The sequence below is a fragment of the Sinohyriopsis cumingii genome, chromosome 4 (assembly GCF_028554795.1).
Source record: "Sinohyriopsis cumingii isolate HCF-2022 chromosome 4, ASM2855479v2, whole genome shotgun sequence".
NCBI lineage: Eukaryota > Metazoa > Mollusca > Bivalvia > Unionida > Unionidae > Sinohyriopsis > Sinohyriopsis cumingii.
In genome coordinates, this window is record NC_142964.1 from 58,181,152 (window position 1) to 58,206,989 (window position 25,838).

The 25,838-nt window shown below is 33.8% G+C and overlaps 1 protein-coding gene across 11 annotated transcripts in view; it reads right to left on the minus strand.

Annotated features, from left to right (window-relative positions):
• Nucleotides 1-25,838, minus strand: part of LOC149801223 (uncharacterized) — a 238,899-nt gene that overhangs the window by 14,106 nt on the left and 198,955 nt on the right. For all 11 annotated transcript variants that reach the window (XR_016420596.1, XR_016420602.1, XR_016420599.1 and 8 more), the window contains 5 exons: nt 21,362-21,439; nt 13,399-13,509; nt 8,973-9,063; nt 5,760-5,896; nt 669-881 (listed from right to left, as the gene is read on the minus strand). Coding sequence is in view for 4 of the 11 variants with exons in the window: in XM_089955285.1 (XP_089811411.1) it covers nt 669-881; nt 5,760-5,896; nt 8,973-9,063; nt 13,399-13,509; nt 21,362-21,439 (630 nt within the window). In the remaining 7 variants the exon portion in view is untranslated. The remainder of the gene's footprint in view (nt 1-668; nt 882-5,759; nt 5,897-8,972; nt 9,064-13,398; nt 13,510-21,361; nt 21,440-25,838) is intronic.

Below are 25,838 nucleotides of genomic sequence, written 5' to 3' on the forward strand. Positions count from 1 at the left end.
AGTTGAGGAGGGGTAGTGAAAACAAACTTCTCCAAACAGATGGATGGACAACAGATGACAGACAACATACTTACCTGATTTATGAGGAGTTAGAGCTAATAAAAAATGTGTTTCTTATCCAGAATAAACTAAACTGTTGTTATAGAAATGTAAAAGTCGATGTTGTTAATGACCTATGAAAAGTTGTTTTCCAGAACTTATTCTGTTACCCTTCTGAATCAGTTGTATGTAATTACCAACTGAGACCTGTCTGCTCTCCCTCTAGTAAAGCATTTGTCATTTATGAAGGGTGAAAGCAAAGTACCAATATAAATTTAATCAAATCAAATGGAAAATAAACTAAGTATGGGCTTTTCAAGAATGAATTTAGAAATATTCTCAACTGAGTTCGCTTGAACGCTGGAAATTTTTACTCATCATTTCAGTTATGGCGAGTTCTTTTTCAACCCCTGTGAATATGCACATCAAAATCAAGTTTTGTGAAACAGCTTTTTCTGAGTGGTAAATGTTTGCCACTGCAGCATTGCAAAAATAGTCTGAAAGCACCTGCAAAATTTTTAAATGTTTGCTTAAAAGAGAGGGATTGACAATTTTGCCTCTTGCTAATTCAAATGAACAGAACCTGTAAAATTTCCTGTAATGATACAGAAACTGTATAATATATGAACCTGAAGTCCTAATCTTTGTAGCAGCTCTTCTACAGACTTGGGTTTAGATCTTCTTGAACATCTTCGTCTGGATCGTTCTTTACGCTGATGTTGTGGTGTTGTCTCATGAATCAAGTCCACATGGGAGAACCTGAAACAGCCCACTCTGTTGTCTAGCACTCCCTTCCATATACCTGTACTGCACATTTCAAGAATCCTAATTCGATCACCAGTCTGGAATGAAACAACATAAAACCAATCTAGAATGAAACAACATAAAACCAGTTTGGAATGAAACAACACAAAACCAGTCACACTCTCACATGGAGTAATATATCCTAGGATTATGATAAAAAATATCTGCTTTTCTGCAATACACAGATCCAAAACCTGAAAATGTGCACAAATGGTAGAAACAGAAGAAAATTAAAATAAATGAAACAAAAACATGACTTGTTCTCACTGGTAGATCTAAAAAGCTGTCTACATATAAACAGAAAAGAATTAAACCTGGAAAATGGAGATAAACCTACTGAGAATGTTACTGATGAATTTCTTGAGGTGACAGTAATCTGAAACATGAATATTATGATGACCATAGATGTAGATCTCTCATAAAAAATTACCTTTTTTAAACAGGATTAAAAGATATCTACCCAGAAATACAAGAATTTTATTTTTCTATAAATATGCCTATATACTGCCTATCATTGATTATGATAGCACAACTGTTAGGGAAAATTGTCGTAAAGGACAATTACATAGAATACACAGAATAGAATAGAATGGATATAAAAGATCAGCAGCTCTGTTTAAGTTACTAAAGTGGCAAAACAGAAAAATAGACTAACTTTCAACCAAATTTTAAAAAAATTCATTTTGCTTAGCCTGGGTTGGTGGGTGGGGTAATTTCAAGATTCCAAGACCACGTACTAATTAATTTAAATGCATTTTCAGTATTCACACAGAACTCATTTCTCTTAAATCTCAAAATGGCAGGCTCAACAGACAGCTTCAACAGGAAATATCATGAACTTGTACAAATAGAGTGAATATTAAAAAAACAGAAGGTCATTTACTTATTTCATGGCAATTTATAATGTTATGGTTTAATGTCTCATAACAGCCTTTGTCAGTACGAGATTGTTGCTATTTGCAGGGGCCATTTGACAGACTGCGAAAGACTGCAGGACACACAGTACTAATGATATGGAAAAATGGGAACCAGCCTGGAAATGGTTGAACAGAGAGTAAATATGGGTTTGGCCAGGATTGGTTAATAATGTAAGTTATGTTTTAAGAAAAAGAATCCTTTGAGAGCTTATCCTAGTTGTAAGTGAAAAAAATAACAGAGATATTATTTTATTGATGGAATTTTAGTCCTTTAACAGTCTTGAGTTTGGAACACTCATTACTAAAATTAGCACCTGGCTCTTTGGTGCAGAATTGAAAGCACATGTTTCAAACACAAGCAGGTCCAGAAAATGCCAGGCACATATCATTTCTTCTACACAGAAGCCGGCATCCAAGTTTCATCTATACTGATAAATATAGGGTTGATCATGAACACTAAAAATTATTGAATTTTTAATATCATGGTTTTTGCATAGGTTTACTATGGGAACTGAATTAGTACCATGACTCCTGCAGGGTATTGTTTGAAGTGAAACTGAGATATTTCCCCATATAAAAATTACTGTGGTGTACTTGGTGTTGAAGTCATCTATCTCGAAGTTCCACCTACATAACAAGAGCTGTCAGTCTGGTGTTGGGGCCCCAAGTGGCTGAGTGGTCTAAAGTACTCTCTGTTACGGATCACTACCATCTCACCTCTGTCTAAGTGGGTTCGAGTCTAGGATTTGGCCAATATGGGTATGTGAAAAAACTTGCCAGTAGCTTCTCGTGGGTTGGTGGTTCTTCCCAGGGTTTTCCCGGGTTCTTCCTCAGCCATTAATACTGGATGCCATGCATAGCCTATTGTGTGCTGAAAAATGTCATTAAACCCCACAACAACAACAAGAGTCTAGTGGGTTTTTCTTATAATAATGGACTAATGCCCACTCTCAATCTGGGTTCTCTATAATTAACTATATAATATTAGGGTGCTAAGCTTACATGACAATAAGTGCCTTGACTGAATGATTGTCTGCCACTTTGGCTAATTTACTACATATATATGTGCAAATTAAAACTGTTATAATTTTACTATCTTCTGACAGATTTTCACAGTGAACCATAAATTAAGATCTAATGAAGTCATATAATTTTGAAAAGAAAATCTTCAATCTTTTCCCTCTAATTTGGTGATTTGTCAGTGGCATGTATATGGGCGCTCATCAGTAATAATGTACTTTTGAGAGTGTTACGTATTGTAAGGTGAAGTATTATGCATGCATTAAACTTCTTTTGTAAATTTTAAAGTAGAAGATGGCCTCAAGGGAGATTACTTATGTATTAACTAAATTAGTTCAAGTTTTTAACAAAAAGAATTAAATTATAATAAAGCTATGAGGAAACAACTCTATATAATGTTTCTTTTTGTTCCTAGATCCAGAACTAAAATGAACAATAAATGTGTATAAATAATGAAAAATTATAAATTTATTAAAGTTTTACACAAAATACTGATTCTGTGTGAATCAAAGCATAAGCAGAAGCTTCTAAATGTTCAATTATTGGATTTTGGCTTGCTGATTTCATTAATACAGTACACATGAACAGTATCTAATTTTAGAAACCTGTTCTGAAGGCCATTGGAAACTCAGAACTGGACAAGTACCATGCTAGCATAGCTGATCCAATAATGTCTGCATTGTTTTCAATGATAGATAAGTACTGGTGCTGTGGTAACAGTGCTTCCCAAAACTGCCATATCAATAAAAGACCATCTATGTTTAACTTATTTTTACTTGGCAAACAGTTCATAAAGTTGACATGTAAACTTCTGTCATACCATAGGCTAAAAATTTGTACCTAATCTTTATTTACATTTAGTAAAAGACTGCTATGACTTAAGCACAGATTTTCAAATGCTTGAATCCTTTCATCTTGTGTTTAAAGAGTGGTCCCTGACTATAAATCATCTTAATATAACATAATCTCTGACATAATACTGGATTGGTTATGGATTCCCTTATAACACCATCACTGATATAACACAGGTATGGGCATGGATTCCATTATAACAGTGTCCCTGAAATAACTGACACATGTATGGGCATGGATTCCCTTACAATGCTGTCCCTGATACAACATAGGCATAGGCATGGATTCCATTATAACATTATCCCCGATATGACACAGGTATGGGCATGGATTCCGTATATAGTTGTTCATCACTATAAAGCACATCAATATAACATGGTCCCCAATATAACACAGGAATGGGCATGGATTCCATATATAGTGGTTCCTCACTATAAAGCACATCAATATAACATGGTCCCTGATATAATACACGTATGGTCAAGGATTCCATAAACTAACTTGAAAGAACCTCATTATAACCTTATTTTCTGATATGACATTATAAGCGACGTCTACAGTTGTATTTAAGCCATAGACTAATTCTAATGTTTTTCAAACTGAATGAACACAAGATCAAAAGTGACAGAATGAAACAGGTAACTGCAAAAGAAATAGTACTATCATGTACTGTATCTGGACATAATACCCACACACAGTTTATAAGTGCTCACAACTCCTTCTTGATAAAACTTCCATACAAATAGCCATTCCTAATCACACATTTCTTGATCATTGGAGTAAAGTGACTGCTAAAACTCACTTAACCATTTTAATTTTCGCCATGATTGCCTGGTGTCTCATTACCTCTGATCTTTCTGGGTTAAATCAGTCTAAAAATTGGCAGATGAAAGTTCACACACTGTGATACATTACAATGCTTATAAGAGAACAGAGAAACCGTATAAATAAAAAAATGGATTATGAACATATTTATTCAGGTTATTTCACTTTTTTAAATACCCACTTTCCAATCAATTGTGTATAAAAATCAGTAACACCCCATTAGTGAAAACCAAATGAAATCATGACAGTAAAGTCATTACAGATGAATATCAACTAATTCCCAGCAATGACAATAAAATCCCATTACAGATGAAAACGAAATAAATTTCTGGAAATTACAATAAAATGCCATTACAGATGAAAACCAAATGAATTCATTGAAATGACAATAAAACCCCATTACAGATGAAAACCAAAATGAAATCCTGCAAATTGCTAGTAATGACTTATCAAGAGAGACTTAAGTATGTATTTAAAAAAAGTGGACCATGAACTTTTTCTACAAAATTACTTACTTTGAGAATTACCAAGCAGGTTTCTGGCCAGGGTCAATTCTCACTGGATAGTCACTCATAACTTATCTTAAACATAAAGTCAAATCCAAATGGCATAAAGTTTTTCCACCCAAAATGGATGTTCCACAAGGCCTACCACAAAAACAGACATATGTCCATGACACCTTTATTAATAATGGTGGAGTTACTCGAGGATTACTTACCAGTGTCTCCATTATAAAAAATATATGTCACTGACAAAATATGAAATTGTTTAATGCTGCCTTACATCTTATTTATTTTACTTAATGTACTTTATTTTGCATTACATGTGCTTTATTCAGCATGGCCATATTGGGAGATAGAATGTACCTCTCAAGTGGAGACTGCAAAACATGGGCAATGGATGATAACTCTTCCGGAATGTATATATTAGCACTCAATGAGATGTCAGCACAATAATGGCTATATGGCACCAATTAAAAGAAATACTGTAAAAGTAACAAATGGCAAAAAAAACCTCCTATACATACATGTGTTAAGGAAACAATTTATGACATCATTTGTGTACTCTTACAATGATGGACTTTCCTTGAGAAACTTACCCACATAATAATTTTTCAAACACATAGTATAGGTATTAGATCAAATACAGTATGATATTATGAGTTTCTAAGACTTCAACACAACAACACAAAATTGTAAACTGTAAATAGTAATACCACTGTTGCAGCCACTAATAAAAATAAGAGAAACCTACAGTCTTCAATTTGTAAATCCTGGTGAACAAAATAAAAACTCTTCTGACCTTTAATACAAGGAAATCCGTCTCATCAGAGGCTGGGTTGTAGTCTGTGTGGGCCCTAGCATAACCAAGGATAGGGGCCATTGATTGATATTCCCATGATCTTGGAACCACATCCCCTGATGCACCATGCTGACTCCCTGAAAATTTAAAGTCAAACTTTAGTATCAGGATGGTAAGTAGTATATATATATATATATATATATATATATATATATATATATATATATATATATATATATATATATATATATATATATATATATAAGTTTTTGATCATAAAAGATTTTACCATCTGAGTCATATGTTACTTAATCTCTTCCATTAACAGAAAATAGGAAGAAGTGAATGCAAAAAGTTCATAACATGTAATGTTGACAACAATCACTTTAAACTGGTAAATTTATGTATTTTCATGTCAGAATACCATCAAAATACTATTTAAAATGTTAAAAAAAATATAAAAACTTCACAAAAATATTACAACTTTTCCCAGTTTGTTTCACTACAGATATTGTATAACAAACTGTATATGCTTTCTTATAGGTCAAGTTTACCTGCAAAAAAACTAGACCATGATCTGCCATCACATAATGTACTGGCAAATCAATGTCTATGTTCTACTGATTACAACAAACAGAACTGCATAGACCCAAATATGCTTGTGCTGTGTATGATGGCAGCCATGGACCTGTGCAGTTTGCAGTTGAACTCAACTTTTAAGTGAGAATATACTGCAGTAAAAGCAAATCAAGCAGCCCGGAATATAAGTCATAGTGAAAAATCAGCAACTGTTTCAAAAGTAGATGTCTCCTTTTCATATGTTTAAAGGACGGAATGCTGGATACAATCATTGGATATTTCAACTGAGTCATAATATTCATTTTATTAGCAATAGACCTGGATATTTTCAACTGAGTCATAAATATTCATTTTATTAGCAACAGACCTGGATATTTTCAACTGAGTCATTATATTCATTTTATTAGCAATAGACCTGGATATTTTCAACTGAGTCATTATATTCATTTTATTAGCAATAGACCTGGATATTTTCAACTGAGTCATTATATTCATTTTATTAGCAATAGACCTGGATATTTTCAACTGAGTCATTATATTCATTTTATTAGCAACAGACCTGGATATTTTCAACTGAGTCATTATATTCATTTTATTAGCAACAGACCTGGATATTTTCAACTGAGTCATTATATTCATTTTATTAGCAATAGACCTGGATATTTTCAACTGAGTCATTATATTCATTTTATTAGCAATAGACCTGGATATTTTCAACTGAGTCATTATATTCATTTTATTAGCAATAGACCTGGATATTTTCAACTGAGTCATTATATTCATTTTATTAGCAATAGACCTGGATATTTTCAACTGAGTCATTATATTCATTTTATTAGCAATAGACCTGGATATTTTCAACTGAGTCATTATATTCATTTTATTAGCAATAGACCTGGATATTTTCAACTGAGTCATTATATTCATTTTATTAGCAATAGACCTGGATATTTTCAACTGAGTCATTATATTCATTTTATTAGCAATAGACCTGGATATTTTCAAGCAAGTCATAATATTCATTTTATTAGCAATAGTTCCAGATAAGTCAACTGAATCACAATTCACTTCTGACTTAACTCATTTGGCCCCAGAGGTTTTTGTCGTTTTTGCCTGAAATGTGTGTAGGAAAGACATTTGGGGGGCTATTTCTGAATACATCGTAATACATAGGCTTTCAATAGATTTTCCATGAGACTAATGCCTAGTTGTATTATAAACATTATTTTCCATAGGTTAATTTGCTTGCGCATGAGCAGAAGTGTAAAAGTTGGAGTTCTTTTTCTTTTTTTGCTTAATGGACTCATCAGTTTCGTATGAAGACCGCAATTTATTCCAAATGCCCACCTTATCCTAGTTTTTGCAAAGAATTGCCTGTCTGTGTGCAGGTAAGACCAGTATGCCTTAGATCTGAGGCCAACAGGTCTAAAATCCGGACCCAAAATCGCATTCTGACATCGAGCGAATTTTGGGTGAAAAATAAATGGGTCCAAAAATGAGGTTTTTCCCTCTGTATTTTGTAGTGCAACTAGAACTTCCCGATTATTTGGTATCATTTTAGAGCTATATCTGTCTGCTTTTTTTTAATACCACCCACGTTGGTGTATCTTAAATGACCTTGATGCTGCAGAGCTCGGAAGTAGGGTACAGCCTCATCATGCCTACAGATGGGATCGGGGCCGAATTGGTTAAGTACTAAATTTTTCACTCATTTTTCAAGGATCATATGCAAGCTTTTAAACAGGAATTTCACTGACAGCAATGTATTTCAAGTAATTAAGTCCATTAAATTGCAGTGCCAAAATCTTTTTCTAACTTTCCTTGTTCTTCTTTGATGGAAAACTGACACAGAAGTTGACATTTTACTTTAATTATCATTACCAGATTGTATTTAAAGACATGGAGTCAGTGGAATTACATAAATATAAGGCAATTCAAAGTTAACTCCCTTTCTGGGCATGTTCAAGTGAATTCACTCCCTTGCATGGACACCATATAAGACACAGCAAAATGGGTATCTGCATACAAAACAATTTTGTCCAAATGACTGACAGATAGTGGTAGATTGAGCATACAGTATTATGGGGAAGTTCAAAAAATAGGATAATATGTAATGGGGTGTCTGTGCAGTATAATGGGTGGCATTATAACAAGTACTTTTAACAGAACAAACAATACAGACTCTGATATGTCAGAACACTATGCAACAGCAGATCAGAGTCTAAGTTGTTTGCACCTGGACTTGACTTATAAGAGAATATATATGATACTGACTGGATTTTCTATCTAAACAAAAAATAGCACTGTTTATATATTGTATTTGTCACAGAAGTTCAAAATATCTCAAAATATATGATCTCTTTAGAAAACTAAAAAAAAAAAGACTTTTTCCATTGGTTTGTAATGATAATACAGTGGATGCCCTCTCAAAAGAGGCCACCTCCTGATTAGAAGCCACCTGGCCCAATTTCAGAATAGTATATTTTAATTCATTCTCTACCCCACAAGAAACTGCCATTTTAATGAGGTCAGCTTTCCACTATATAAGGGCTAAGCTTATGAAAGGAGGACTCGTGTATTGAAATTATTGATATACATATATGGTGTAGACAATTTCCAAAACTCTGTACTCACCATGTCCACTAGAGCCGCTATTCCCACTGTCTGTGGAACTGACTGATTGGTTGGCACTTGGGGACTGGTAGGCTGAACTTAATTGGTGCCCCTGCAAAACCAAAACCATACGTGTAAAAAAACCTATTTAAATACTAATTAAGCTAACTGTCCATTCTTCTTAGTTTTATCCTCAATTGCATGTTCTATCTTGAAAACCACTCGCTATGCATCTCTCAGTCCAAAAATTTAATGTCACTGCCATTTTGTCAAGTCTTAAAATTAGGCATCATTATAAATCCTTGCTCATAATCATTGAGACTAAACTATTATCAAGCCAAATGAAAACCGTGCCCTCAAAAGATGTCTAATTAAACCAACTACCAGATAACTGAGGGTAAGTGTACAAAAATGCCAATAATTTATTCCATATATGACCTTTGTATTTAAGCAATGCTTTATTAAACTAAACTTACACAGAACAGTCCCACATGTTAAGCACAAAGTCTGCATGCCATACCCAATTAGCCGATTTATGCCATAGAGCTCTATGGATATATACAACACTTCAATGGTACCTTACAAGTCAGGGCAAACTGCAATGAACTTCAACCCTGTGCACAAAGTGGCAATAGACCAGGGTCTGTGTTGTTAGTTCTACTGAATACACCTAACAAACAACAAAGATCCTTTTCTACTGGTGCATCATGGGACACAGCAGATCTGTATCTATACAGTTTGCAGTTGGCTCTGAGTTATACACGAGTATATACGGTAACTAATTTGCACCCTTTTTCTGTCATTTGGGTATAATCAGCAAATTCTCTCCCCTAACAGATATATTCAAGTATAATTTGAGTCTGCAACAACACCAACCCTGACCTTCCACTGCTTTAAGTGCTGGCTGATAAGGTCTACGTTGATTGTTCCACAGATTACTCGTTAAAAAAACTGCAAAAACCCAGATATTTCAGCACATTATACAATGGAAGATTTGAGTCAATGCGGTCAGCAGTTGGACTTGACTTATAAAAGATAATACCCTCTGCAATAAAGTTTTGCAATCAATATCCTTCAGGCAGTATTATTTCTAAGATGTATTTTGGACACGTTTCTCTACAAACATGTAGAAAGTAATGTGGCTTGTTTTATTCATTTTACTTCTTTGCTTTATTTTTATTACAAGACTGGGGGTTCGGGCCAAAGTAACATATTTTTCAAACAGTGCAGAAAGGGCTTATCTCTGGATCTGACCATGTCAAATTAAAGTCAAATCGTTAAGAACTGAGTGTAATATGCTTCACTATTTGTTATATTGCAGGCAGTGACTGCAAGAGAGTCATTCCTTGAACCCATGTTATGTACCTTTTAGACTGACAACACATCATCAACCAAAACCAGAGTCAAGTAAGTACACTGCCCACTCACATGAGTGTGCCCAGATAACTAGTGAATCCATATATAAGACACAGGCACCTGTAAATTCCATTTTTTGTTCTTATAGAAAAAGGGACAATTGTATTCTTACTTCTAAGATGGGAATGTTATTGATGTTGCTATAAGGAGAGCTACCGTAAATAATTACTTAAAAGTCAAGTAAAACTGCAAACAACAAAAATCTTGATGTGCTGTAGCATAATGCAAATGATGCAGATCAGGATCTATGTTATTTGTTCTACTGATTACTTCTAACAAAATGCACAGACCCAGATCTGCTGGTGCATAAAGCACCAGCAGATCTGGGTCTATGTAGTTTGCAGTTGGACGTGACTTATAAGTGAGTATATTAGGTAGATACATCATTTGTTTTATCATTAAAAAAATCAGTGTATTAAAATGTTGGAATTTTGATATTATTAAATATGCAAATTTTTGTCATGAAAATGTCATAAATTTTGTAAATTTGTCCATAAACAAGAACTTTCTCATTAAATAATATAATAAACAACAAAATATTTTTCCATTAAAATGCCTACAAATGCCAAGTAGTGGCAACATGATAGGAAATAAATACTAAATAAAGTCTTGTAAATTGAAATTGTTGGTTTAATTTTCTTTTAATTAAATTTCAATTTTGCTTTTAATTAAATTTCAATGTAATCATCATAAATGTGATATAACCTCTTCGACTCAAACATGAAAGAGTCAATCAACCATCATGGCAATGCACTGGATCACTATTATGAGATCCTTGCACACTCAGCAGTTAAGCGGGATTTTTTAAAACCACTACTGAGAACTTAATGGTCATCAAACATGAATGACACAAGGTAATTAACAGAATAATTATCTCCAGTACATCACAGTACATGAAAGATGCCAGCATCACACTAATATATTAATGTAGATCAGCCTAATTGTTTCTGTTGTTGTTGTAAATCACATACTGAAGACAATACCAATTTTTTGCCATTGGCTAGTAAGTGGATAGTTCTTTAAAAATCTGCAGTGACATATTCAAAAACAACTTGCAAATTCTGATAAAACTCAAATATTTGTGTAGTTTCTTACATAGTGAATAATAGTTTGTTTTTTTTCAAACTGGCTTTAAGGGATGCAATGTGTCAACCATTTTTATGATACTGAATTGTACTCAGTCACTGCCATGTACTTAGACAAAGAAGTCTACAGTAACATTTAAAACTGTTACTTTGGGGAACTAACCAGTGCAGACATATTGATAGGTTTGGCGATGGGTGTAATTCTAGCTACAAAGCTCAAGTTTCTTGGTGTCTCCTCAGGTGGTTGCTCTACAGATATTATCTAAATCTGATGGTGATGGGTGTAAAGTGACGTCTGCATTTGCAACATGCACACTGAGAGAATATTGGCATACCTCTATGCGATTTTCATGTAAAGTGGCTAAAATTTCTTTACATATTGTACTTGTGGGAACTGTACATGATCTAAGCAGGCAGCTGATCAAAACTGCTGTTCTCAATGTACCTCAACAAGTCCATGGTACACAAACTTTAGCTGTTATTAAAATAGGGAAAATGAATTTTGCCAGAATAGGCAATTCCATTTTTGAAAATGCCATGAATGAATTACAAAATATTTTAAAAGTTAAAAGCTATCAGCTAATTTTTTTTTTTACAATTTACACTGACATCCAGGAAATGAAAATGACCCAGCAGAGCTAGGAGTTTTTGATACGTGCAAATCTGAAGTAAGGCCATGCTGTATAATCTGTAACCCAAATGACACCCATCAATCATACACCAAAATAAACGGAATTAAATATATAAAAAAACCAAAACAATACCTAAGATTTACAAGGTGTTTTTTAAATTGCCAGGATAACAAGTGAGGAAAACCTGGGCAAATTCTTTTTCTTAAAAAATGTAACCCTATATAAAGTACAAAACTGCAGAGCACAATGTTATGATTGATATATGTGCTTTGATACAGACAAGGAGACAACTCCAACTTTACTGGTGGGCATATTTGTGAGTAATGCATGTCAACTTGATTTTAATTATGGTGTTGAGGGAGAGATGAAGTATCTGATCCTCCATTATGGTTAGAAATAATAAAATCTTTGTGTTCTCAGATCAAGAAATAGATTTCACGTTTAATTATCTATTGAATGAATGAAATTTTTCCTGCCACGTAGATGACAAAATAGGGATCAAAACTTTACTCTTTACAAAACATTACGAATCTCTGTAGACTCTTTTGTTGGATTCCTGGATCTGAAGTAGTGAGTGGTCTTATTTTTGAGCATGGTCATTTTATCACAGAAATACACTATATTAGTGATTACAAGTAGCAGTAGAGAGTGAACTGAAACTCTCTGTAACTCGTACATAACGTACATCTAAATTTGAAATAATAAAAGCTAAAAGCTGGATTATAAATATTTTTCTTCTCAGTATTTCAGTCATTCAAACCATTTTTCTCTTTGTCATTGCAGATACTGTCATATCCTGGACCATTCAAAGTGATAGACTTTTGTCACGTTAATCGAGCAGCATTTTTCACATTTAGATTTGAATTTGGCAAACCTCTTGCTAAGCAGGATGAACCCCATCCTATGTATGCTGGAAAATTTGGATGAGTTTAATTTACAAAGAGTGAACACTGTGGGGGTCGACACTAAAGAAATCATCCAATGTTACCATATTGGTATGAAATACTAGCTAATTCCTGTCAAGACTGATTTGTTCAAAATAAATGTCAATGAAATACCACAATAATCAACAAACATACTGTTCACCAGTTCTAAATCGGCAGAAATAAACTTATTCTTTCTCACCCAACTTCTTCCCGATTTCCCAGTAGCGTGGGATGTAACACAGGACCTGATATAACATGGACATGATTACGATTTCCATCACAAAGAATCACTTCTACTATATCCCCAGTATTAGGAAGCCTCACTTAAACTTTTATGGCTCCCCAGAACATTGTTATAGTGAGTGAACAACATAGTGAGGGAACTTACCTTTCCATCTCCTTTAATGTCCTTGGTCTGCAGAATCCTCCGTTTAATCTCATTCTTCATATCCTTGATTTTCTCGGACATTCTGGCGCCAGAGTTGCGGACAAGTAATCTCTGCAGAGAAGACAGATTTATATATAAGAGACGCAAAAGATATACCTTGTTTTCCAAAGAAGGTCATTTCTGGTAGACACTGAAAATTAATGTCTGCAGCTACATGCAACCAAATGCTAAATCAATACATTTCAGATCCCAGTGTATGTCTTTAAGTACAAAATAAGTCCAAAAGAATTTCATGTAGTCTCTTCTGAATTGCAAGTTTCCAAAACAACAATAGAGTACCATATATATATATATATATATATATATATATATATATATATATATATATATATATATATATATATATATATATATATGTGTGTGTGTGTGTGTGTGTGTGTGTATGTGTGCATGTGTGTGTGTGCATTGTTTGTGGATCATCATAAGAATGCATGTGTTCGTGTTTGTGTGTGATGGCAAAATCATTATGGGTGTAGTATTGTTACAGGCATTCACAAAAGGCGGTCTGAAACAAGTCCAACAGCTACCAACAGCTACAGAGACTCTGAAGAGTTATATCCTAAATGTGATATAAACACACGAATTCCTAAGCTATAACTACATTCATGAAAAATAAAAGAGTTCTTTATTTCCAGTTTAAATCTACAGAACACAGCATAAGTACAGCACCGGAAATAAGGTAACCGACAGAAAGTTATCAAAGGTCTGGAGAGAGAGATAAACTATATTCCCATATCTTTGACTTGCACAAGGTCTTCTAATCTATTAATTGCATGCATTTCTGAGTGTTTCTTATTTTATTTTTATTATAAAAAGTAAAGTATTTTCTTGCTTTGAATCATGATCCTCTGAATATGGCATTAGTAAAGAACAGAGTAAATTATTGTGATGTACATTCAATGGAATGGCTTTTTATCCATGATCTTGGAAAACCATCATACAGTATTATGACATTTTCCTCCCACTTTGCAGAAAACAATTCAACCACAGATTAGAACAAGAATTCAGTTCAGGCATACTCCAAATATCCTGAAAAACTAATGCAGCATGAAAAGTGGGTATTAATTCATCTCAAGATCCAACTATTCTAAATTTTGTATTTTTTCTCTGTGTTCCACTCTTGTGGATTTAATATTTTTTATCAGGGTACCATTTTGACTACTGGGTATTGTGGATTCCATGCTTTTTTTTTCTCAGCATACCACTCTTGTGGATTTTGCAATTTCCAGAAACTATAAATTTTAATACCCAATAAAACAATACAATGATTTTTCATTAATTATCATGTTGCAGGATTCATTTCAAAACCAACTCATAATTAACAGTTTGCAATGTTCACACATTTCCTGAACAATACTCAGCCTATACACAGTCTGAAAACTACTCAGTCTATACACCTTTGGATTCATTTCATTAACACCATTCAGTCTATACACTACTTAGCCTACACACCTTTGCATCCATTTCCTCAACACTACTCAGTCTATACACTACTTAGTCTATACATCTTTGGATTCATTTCATTAACACTATTCAGTCTATACACTACTTAGCCTACACACCTTTGCATCCATTTCCTCAACACTACTCAGTCTATACACCTTTGGATTCAATTCCTCAACACTACTCAGTCTATACACTACTTAGTCTATACACCTTTGGATTCATTTCCTCAACACTACTCAGTCTATACACCTTTGCATTCATTTCATCAACACTATTCAGTCTATACACTACTTAGCCTACACACCTTTGGATTCATTTCCTCAACACTACTCCGTCTATACACCTTTGGATTCATTTCATCAACACTATTCAGTCTATACACTACTGAGCCTACACACTACTCAGTCTATACACCTTTGGATTCATTTCCTGAACACTACTCAATCTATACACTACTCAGTCTACACACTACTCAGTCTATACAACTTTGGATTCATTTCCTGAACACTACTCAATCTATACACTACTCAGTCTATATACTACTCAGTCTATACACCTTTGGATTCATAATCTTTGCCTCTATTCCTGAAAATCTTCAAGCTTTATAAATCATACATTATTCCTATATTATTATACCAAATATACTCACAAGTCAAGTCAAACCATACATTATTCCTATATTACTATAACAAATATACTCACAAGTCAAGTGAAACCATACATTATTCCTATATGACTATAACAAATATACTCACAAGTCAAGTCAAACCATACATTATTCCTATATTACTATAACAAATATACTCACAAGTCAAGTCAAACCATACATTATTCCTATATGACTATAACAAATATACTCACAAGTCAAGTCAAACCATACATTATTCCTATATGACTATAACAAATATACTCACAAGTCAAGTCAAACCATACATTATTCCTATATGACTATAACAAATATACTCACAAGTCAAGTCAAACCATACATTATTCCTATATTACTATAACAAATAGACTCACAAGTCAAGTCAAACCATACATTATTCCTATATGACTATAACAAATATACTCACAAGTCAAGTCAAACCATACATTATTCCTATATGACTATAACAAATATACTCACAAGTCAAGTCAAACCATACATTATTCCTATATGACTATAACAAATATACTCACAAGTCAAGTCAAACCATACATTATTCCTATATTACTATAACAAATAGACTCACAAGTCAAGTCAAACCATACATTATTCCTATATGACTATAACAAATATACTCACAAGTCAAGTCAAACCATACATTATTCCTATATGACTATAACAAATATACTCACAAGTCAAGTCAAACCATACATTATTCCTATATTATTATACCACATATACTCACAAGCCAAACTGCAAACAACACAGATCCAAATTTGCTGAAGCATAATGCATCTGCAGATCAGGGTCTCAGTTGTTTGTTCTACTGATTGCTCCTAACAAACTGCATAGACCCAGATCTTCCAGCACATTATGCAACAGCAGATCTGGGTCTGCGCAGTTTGCAGTTGGACGCGTAAGTGATTATATAAAGTATATCAAATGCTGTGCCAGACTGCAGATGATCCCAGCTGTCTGGTGTGACTGGATATGACAATCCTGTCCAATCAAGACCCAACTATTGATTTACCATAAAGACTTTAATCTTCTTAGTGCCTGGTGTTCTTCATGACAGTGATTCGAGATTTCTATTCATCATGACCAATGATCTCTTTCAAGCAGTGCAAGATGTTGTTATGATAAAAACCTGGAGTGGAACCTTTGGTTTTGAGTAAATGGGTTCAAGAATGAAGATGAAGCACTTGATACATATACATTTTTGAAAATCTAATTATTTGATTAAGTCTGTTTCATCACTTTTACTGTCACTGAACACTTTACTAAATGTTCAGATCTGGTGCCAATATTACTTGTGAAAGGAGAGGATAAGATATGTATGAGTGTCTACACAATATTATGTGCCATTATACTTAATCATACATGACTTTACAGCACCAGAAATACAGGCACCAATTCTTCATATAAGGCCAAATTATTTTGAAGACAACACAAGATAAGGTTTGTTTGGCAGTTTTATGGCACAGTAGCACTTGTAGGTTATTTAATGCTGAGGGAATTAGAGTAATGTGCCTTGCCTACAGACACACTATGTTAGCTAACCTGGGCTAATGCAGTGGTAGGAATAGAACCAATGCCAATGCAGTTCCTAAGAAAAGTCACACAACTAGATTAGTAAAACTTGAAACATATAATAAGACACATCTATTTCAGTTGGATGGCTAAATGTTTTGTCTGCATTTTATGTCCGATTCACACATAACAGAAAGGTCCCTATCTCACTGTTGCACTTTAAATGTATAATGCATGAGAGAGATAGGTATCCTTGATTAATCACTGTATTGGTTGTATCAAAAGTATTGCATGGTATATTATATTTATTGCATGATGATCATTTGTAATGTATCAGTAGCTATTGCATGGTGTAATATATTTATCACATGATGATCATTCATACAATGATTTATCAGTGTACTTGTATCAGCAGCTATTGCATGGTATAACATATTTATCACATGATGATCATTCATACAATGATTCATCAATGTATTGGTTGTATCAGCAGCTATTGCATGGTATAATAAATATATTTATTACATGATGATCCTTTGTAATGTATCAGTAGCTATTGCATGGTGTAATATATTTATCACATGATGATCATTCATACAATGATTTATCAATGTACTGGTTGTAACAGCAGCTATTACATGGTATAATATGATATTTAATTACACTGTGATCACATAATCATCAATTCATTCATAACAGCAGTTATTACATGGTATAATATGATATTTAATTACACTGTGATCACATAATCATCAATTCATTCATAACAGCAGTTATTACATGGTATAATATGATATTTAATTACACTGTGATCACATAATCATCAATTCATTCATAACAGCAGTTATTACATGGTATAATATGATATTTAATTACACTGTGATCACATAATCATCAATTCATTCATAACAGCAGTTATTACATGGTATAATGTGATATTTAATTACACTGTGATCACATATTCATCAATTCATTCATAACAGCAGCTATTACATGGTATAATGTGATATGTATTACACTGTGATCACATAATCATCAATTCATTCATAACAGCAGCTATTACATGGTATAATATGATATTTAATTACACTGTGATCACATAATCATCAATTCATTCATAACAGCAGCTATTACATGGTATAATATGATATTTAATTACACTGTGATCACATAATCATCAATTCATTCATAACAGCAGTTATTACATGGCATAATGTGATATGTATTACACTGTGATCACTCATACAATGAGTCATCAATTCACTCGTAACTGCAGTTATGGCATGGTATAACATGATATTTATTACACAGATCACCCAATGATTCATCAATGCGCTTGTTGTAACAGGAGCTATAAACAGTATCTTATGAAGCATGTAGTTCACTTGTACAATGTTTGATAACCTAGCAATAAACGCTTTTGATTTATGTTACATTCATGTACTATTACATTTTGTAACAAAACGTAAAATGAACTACTGGTCTTCCTTTTCAACAATCTGGTTGAGTATCAGTCTCTCTAAATGATATGACCAAGGAAGAAATTAAAGTAATCCATGAATTTATTTACATACCAAAATGTAATTTTCTACAAAGCCATAAAAACTGATACTGACAAAAATAAATTCATAATATCAGGGTCTGTTCTAGGGTGTGCAATTGCAAAATTAATGCTAATTTCTAAAATACTGTACAGAAAAACTGACTGAATGCACAAATGTAGAGCATTATATTTAGCCCTACCTTTATTTCTCATTAAATTCCTCCTATACAGTATTAACAAATGTCCTCCCTTTTATTAGATGGAAGAAGGAATTTTCCCCTTTTTTTTCTTCAGTTTTTGAATAGACTGTGCATTATCTGATTTTCATACTAAATGTAACATCCCAGGCTTCTGAATGTAATTCTCTACAAAACTTTATCCTTTGCTATTATTATTTAATTATGTTTAATGGAAATAATTAGCTATTTGTGATAGGCTGGTTCACAGTGATTTGTAATAATTTACTATAAGGAATAGGCTGGTTCTCAGTGTTTTTGTAATAACTGACTATAAGGGATAGGCTGGTTCACACGCTGATTTTGTAATGATTGGCTATAAGGAATGGGGCTGGTTCACACAGTGATTTTGTATTAATTGACTATAAGGAATGGGGCTGGTTCACACAGTGATTTTGTAATAATTGACTATAAGGGATAGGCTGGTTCACACGGTGATTTTGTATTAATTGACTAAAAGGGATAGGCTGGTTCAGGGAATATACTATTTGATTTACTTTGTATAAACATGGTCTACTCCATCTGACTCCAAGCAGACCATAGTCTGTAACACGAGGATCAGCTGGGTCTAAGATCATTTATTTGGGTAAAAGCTTCCTTACAGACAAGTCCAACAGAAATGGACCATAAAATCTTGTCAAGTAAGATGCTTTCTGTAGAAATTTATTCCAATGCTGTTGATTGCATGTTATGAAGACTTGTTTCAAGGTTTTTTCATTTTTGTGTTTTAATCCATACCTGATGGCACACTGGCATCATTTGTCAAATACTGAAAGGTCTTTATGCCAGAATACTTTCTGTTCTGATAAAGTTGGTAAAGTTCTGTTGAACCCTGTTTTGGATAAAGCTGTTTAGTTTCAGAGTTAATAACATTGGCATATCTGAAGGCAGATACAAAAGGTTTGTATAAATCGTAAAGACTATAATGCTTTCTGTCCAATCTTGTCGAATTCTGCTGTGAATTTTGAGAATAAATTTTCTGATTTTATACATTTTTGCCCAATACAATAACTATAAATATTAGTTCTGAACAATTATCTGCATCTTTCTTTTCTCTTCCTCTCCCATATTTCACTTCAATACAAACAGACTGGGTTTATTTTATGTACATACTATAGTTTACAGTGTGATACTACAGTCTGTGTACCAGTCAATCACACTAGTGTCAAAGTACTTTTGTCCCATCTGTGTCCAAAATTCAGCAAATATACAGTGGTTGGAATTCTAGTCTATGACAAGATGCTTTCTGTTTAGTATGGTCAAATTCTGCTGTGTGAATTTTAGCAGTCACTTAAAGGTTTTTCTATTTTCAGAGAAATTTGATCAGAATTAGTTGTACAAAATTTTGAAGACCTAATATTTGCCATCTGTCATCTTTGGTCAAATTCTGTGCAGCAGTTTTGGAAAGAATTCATTCAACTGTTTATCTGTCTGTAGTAACACTGGCCATATTTGATGGCAGAGCAGAATCATGTACAAAACTTAAAGTCCTTCATGTCAGGGCTCCATCTGCCAAAACTTACTGAAAAGAATGTGATTTTTGACAAAAAGGTTAAAAATAGGAATTGTTGACTGATGCACTATGGACAAAGCATGACAGATGCAGGGTCATACCGTAAGCTGATAGGGTTTATTGCAAGGTGAACAAACAAGAGATCCAAGTGAGCCTGATATCATTTACCTGGATGATATCTAATAGTCAAAATGCATAATGCACCAGCAGATCTGGGTATGTGCAGTTATTAGGAATAATCAGAAGAACCAACACAGACCCTGATGTGCATGCAAATTATGCTACAGAACATCAGGATCTTTGTTGTTTGCAGTTTACACAACTTAATGAGCACGTATATGGTATGTGATATGCTTACCCCCCCAAGACATCATGTATAATCTCGCTCACAAGTCCAATGGAAAACAACATAGACCTAAATTATGTGATGGCAGATCTGGGTCAATGCAATTTGGAGTTGTACATGATACATAAGTGTGTACTGTATATATTCAATTATAAGTAAAATCAAACTGAAAACAACAAAGATTTGTTTGTTGTACTGATTACTCCTAATAAACTGCACAGACCCAGATCCGCCCATGCATTATGCAACAGCAGATCTGAGTTCATACAGTTTGCAGTAGGACTCGACTTATAAGCAAGTATATACAGTATGTGCAGTACTTATAAGCAAGTATATACAGTGCATACAGTACTTATAAGCAAGTATATACAGTATGTACAGTACTTATAAGCAAGTATATACAGTACGTACAGTACTTATAAGAAAGTATATACAGTGTGTACAGTACCTATAAGCAAGTATATACAGTACATACAGTAATTATAAGCAAGTAAATACAGTATGTACAGTAATTATAAGCAAGTATATACAGTGCATACAGTACTTATAAGCAAGTATATACAGCATGTACAGTAATTATATGCCACAAATAGGTTTAAGACAACTGAAAATAAGTTATCTACTGACACTGATTTATCTTTACCTTGTCAATATCATCTTGATCTTCATTGTCTGTTGACATCCCATCATCTCCAGCACTGTAACTCCCTGATCTCTGCCACTGAAAAAGTAGAAGAAAATAAGCTAATTCATTTTTATTGATACTCTACTTTTAGTCTATTCAAGCTAAACTTGGAAAATTTTAAATGTTATTTATTTAAGGTATGCACACTGCTGACTTTGCAGAACTGATGTCGATGAAGTAAAAATAAAGCAGACGATGGAAAAGTTTGGATTGATTTTATGGGGTTTAATTCCATTTTTCAGCACTTGATAGGCTATATATGGGTGCCAGTATATTTCATCGAGGAAGAATCACCAATCCATGGGAAATTACTGGCAAGCTTACTCACAGATCCACATTGGTTGGGCCAAGATTCGAACATGGATAAAGGTGAGATGCGTGATCTATAATGGCAAGCATCTAAGAAAACTTTGCCATCCAGAGCCCACAATGAGAAAACTTTGCCATCCAGAGCCCACAATGAAAAAACTTTGCCATCCAGAGCCCACAATGAAAAACTTTGCCATCCAGAGCCCACAGTGAGAAAACTTTGCCATCCAGTGCCCACAATGAGAAAACTTTGCCATCCAGAGCCCACAGTGAGAAAATTTTGCCATCCAGTGCCCACAATGAGAAAACTTTGCCATCCAGAGCCCACAATGAGAAAACTTTTCCATCCAGTGCCCACAACGACAAAACTTTGCCATCCAGTGCCCACAATGAGAAAACTTTGCTATCCAGTGCCCACAATGAGAAAACTTTGCCATCCAGAGCCCACAGTGAGAAAACTTTGCCATCCAGTGCCCACAATGAGAAAACTTTGCCATCCAGAGCCCACAATGAGAAAACTTTTCCATCCAGTGCCCACAATGAGAAAACTTTTCCATTCAGTGCCCACAATGAGAAAACTTTACCATCCAGTGCCCACAATGAGAAAACTTTGCCATCCAGTGCCCACAATGAGAAAACTTTGCCATCCAGTGCCCACAATGAGAAGGAAAAAAAATCCAGCATGGAATGGAAATGATTTTATTATTTGATGTAGGTTAAAACTGACACAAAATTCCCTACTAATTAAAACAGATGGGAATGAAGATCTGAAATCCTCTGTTAAAAAAAACCGTTTGGTTTGGTTTTTCATTTTACGGCACAGCAAAACAAGTACATTATTTAACAACAAACAGCAAAATGTTACTCAGGCTATAAGAAATGGGATACTTAAATAATAACCTAAAAAAGAAGCCTTTTCAACCAGCTTGCTGAAGAAAGCAGGTGGTTTTTTTTGTCAGGGTTAAAAGTAACAAAACCAGTGATATATCAGTCTCTCTATCAAAATGTTCATCACCAACCAAAAACATGCAACTGCTACAAAAAACAGATTTTGGTGCCAAATTTACTGCAAGCTGTCACTACATACATTCCCAAAGGTCATAAAAACAACCTAACAATCAGATAGGGGCTGCTAGCAACAGTGCAGTAAATAAATAAGAAATCTGTGAAATGTCAAGACAAGGCTTTATCTGGAGACAAGGTGGCTTAAAACATTTTGTGAGAATAATGTCTAACTGATGTCAAGAGTTACATGGCTATAAAATTTCCCCTGCAACTGAATCAATTTTCTTGATAGTGTCACCATATATGTCAACAATAAAACACCAGGAAAGCAAGTCACTTAATGATTTAGCTTCCCATTTTAATCTCTCAGTCCCTAGGCAACAGAAAATTGTTTTTCACAATTTCTTCCACTCTCAAAAATTATGCAGTTATATGCATTTACATGCAAGATCCTAGAGAAAGGAATTATTTTACCTGGAATATAAGTTCAAATGAAAGAAAATTTTGCTTCAATTATTTTATCTCAGCTGCAGAAAATTAACTTTTTCCATGCCCATAAAAAATATCTTGATATGAAGACAGGAACTTTTTTCCATCCTTACCATATTTATTGCCAATCATAAATTTTGTTTTGGTGGTGTGCAATCAGTGATGCACACATGATGCCATGGGCATAGGACATGCAACATTTTAGACGAACAAATGAAAATAGTCATACATAATGCACTAGGAGGGATATAAAAATGATATAATCTCATTTGCTTCAACAGTTAAGCCACCATAACCCTCTGCTCTGCACTGCACTATCATATATTCCTTGAATATTAACATTAGTGCCAGAAAGGTTTATCACATGCTCAAATATCTCATGAACACATTTATATATCTGAATATCTGGTTAACCTGAAATGAGATGTGCCATAGAATTTTCTGTTTTGGGTCTTGCTCTAATTTAACTTTAGTGTACATTGATTAATTATCTACTAGCATTTATTATAATAAATACCTACTTTTTATGAATTTTTTCCTCCAAAACTTACAAATCATACATTCAATGACAAATTATCTATTTGCACAAATTTAGTCTCTTTTGTCATTAATTCAACTTAAAAAAATTGAATCTTCCATGCCAGAGGCGTGACTTTAATCTAAAAAAATATGTTACTTGGCTAACTACCAAAAATTTGGATGTTTTAATCATCTGACACATTGTTAATATCAGCCAAGACATGGGTGGACATTGGCTAATGAACAATTAAAGTCATATTTTTCTAAAACAGATTTTCGTAAAAATATTGGGAGAGGCACTTAGAACAGAAGCATGTGAGCCTGCGCTCAGTGTACAACACTGTTTAGTATATTCAAGATTTCCCCCCAGAAACAATGAGAATATATTTAACACTGAATAATCAACAAGTTATATTAACTGGTTGAAACAGTTTATATTTCACTCCACCACCCCTCCAGTTAAATTACTTAGGATTTGTCAATAGAGTATACAAACAGTTTTGTAGACTGCAAATATCTCGGTATAAAAGCCATGACAGTGTTTGGTTATGATATATTTTTCTGTTTATGCGTGTTAGATAGCAACTCCGACTGTCAGTACAAACTAGAGACTTCTCCCTCATTATGCTCCATGGGAGCCATACAGTATACCAGAAAACTGTCTTGTAGTGAACGCACATTAAAACGAGGTAAGATTAGTTGAAGAATTTAATGGCATGTCAACACATTACTGGCTATATGGTACCAATTAAAAGCAATGTTTTAATAGTAAAAATAAATAAAAATTGCAAACAAAACTCTAAGACAATAAACAAGTAATATTTAACACATTTCATACTGTATATACTCCTTATAAACTGAGTCAAACTACAAGCAACATAGATCCTAATCTGTCATCACGTAATGCGATCAACTATCCAAATTCAATATTAGCCTTGAAAACAAATTAGTACTGAAATGTGTCAGAAAGCAATACCATCTACATCTCTTATTTTTTCATTGACATATCACCTATCCCCTCCCCCCATGCTGACTTGGGATGTAGAAAAACTTGGATGTCTAGTACGAGGCAGCTAACAAAGGGCAACCTTTTATACCCTGGGATAAATCCCATGATGACAGTTGTTAAGCCGACAAGCAATTTGGATTTTTTAAAAAGTACTTCAAATTAAAATTTTAAGTTCAACAATTTTGCCCCTTTATACTTTTATCTTTGTTTTGTTTGCCTTTTTTGTGGATATCTAATCATACTTAGTACTATATAGCCAGGATTGTGCTGATCTGCCATCCCCCTTCCCCCACCCACCCATACATATATTAATACATACATACATACACACACACATACATACATACATACACATACATACATACATACATACATACATACATACATACATACACACATACATACATACATACATACATACATACATACATACATACATACATACACATACATACACATACATACATCAATACATACATACACACATACATATATGCATGCTCACCCACTAAATTCTGTAGTAAAACAGTTAAAGAATGGTTGGTTGATTGGTTGGATTTTAACAGCACTTTTAAAACATCACTGGCTACATGATCTGGGCTCAAAACCAGGTTTTTTTTAACCATCAGATCAAAAAAAAAACAAAATGTTTACCAAAACTGCTAATTCAAACAGGAGCCAGTTCAGTTTCTAACTCATTTTTATTCATTAACATCAACTACAAACAATAACAACTATATTTCACCAACAAGAATAAAGCACTGTATGCCCTATTTCTTTGAATACTCAGTGTAGAAAGTGCACATAACGGCTTCTCCTGGGTCACACTTTGGGTTAATTTTCCCAGCACTTCTGTTACTTTCTCAGTTTTCTTCTCTTTATCGTATCTGCAAATACCTTTTCTCTTGTCATTATCTAATTTCTGTAATTTCAGTGATGGCAGGGTACCTTGCAAATACTTCCATGTTTATGAATGTCACCACACAATGCAGTGAATGTTTAGCAACAACGATATAAATATTAAAAGACACTATTCAGCATAATTCTGGATTATTCATCAAGTCGGCAAATGCAACCTTTTCCCACTGGTCAATGCTAGCTAAG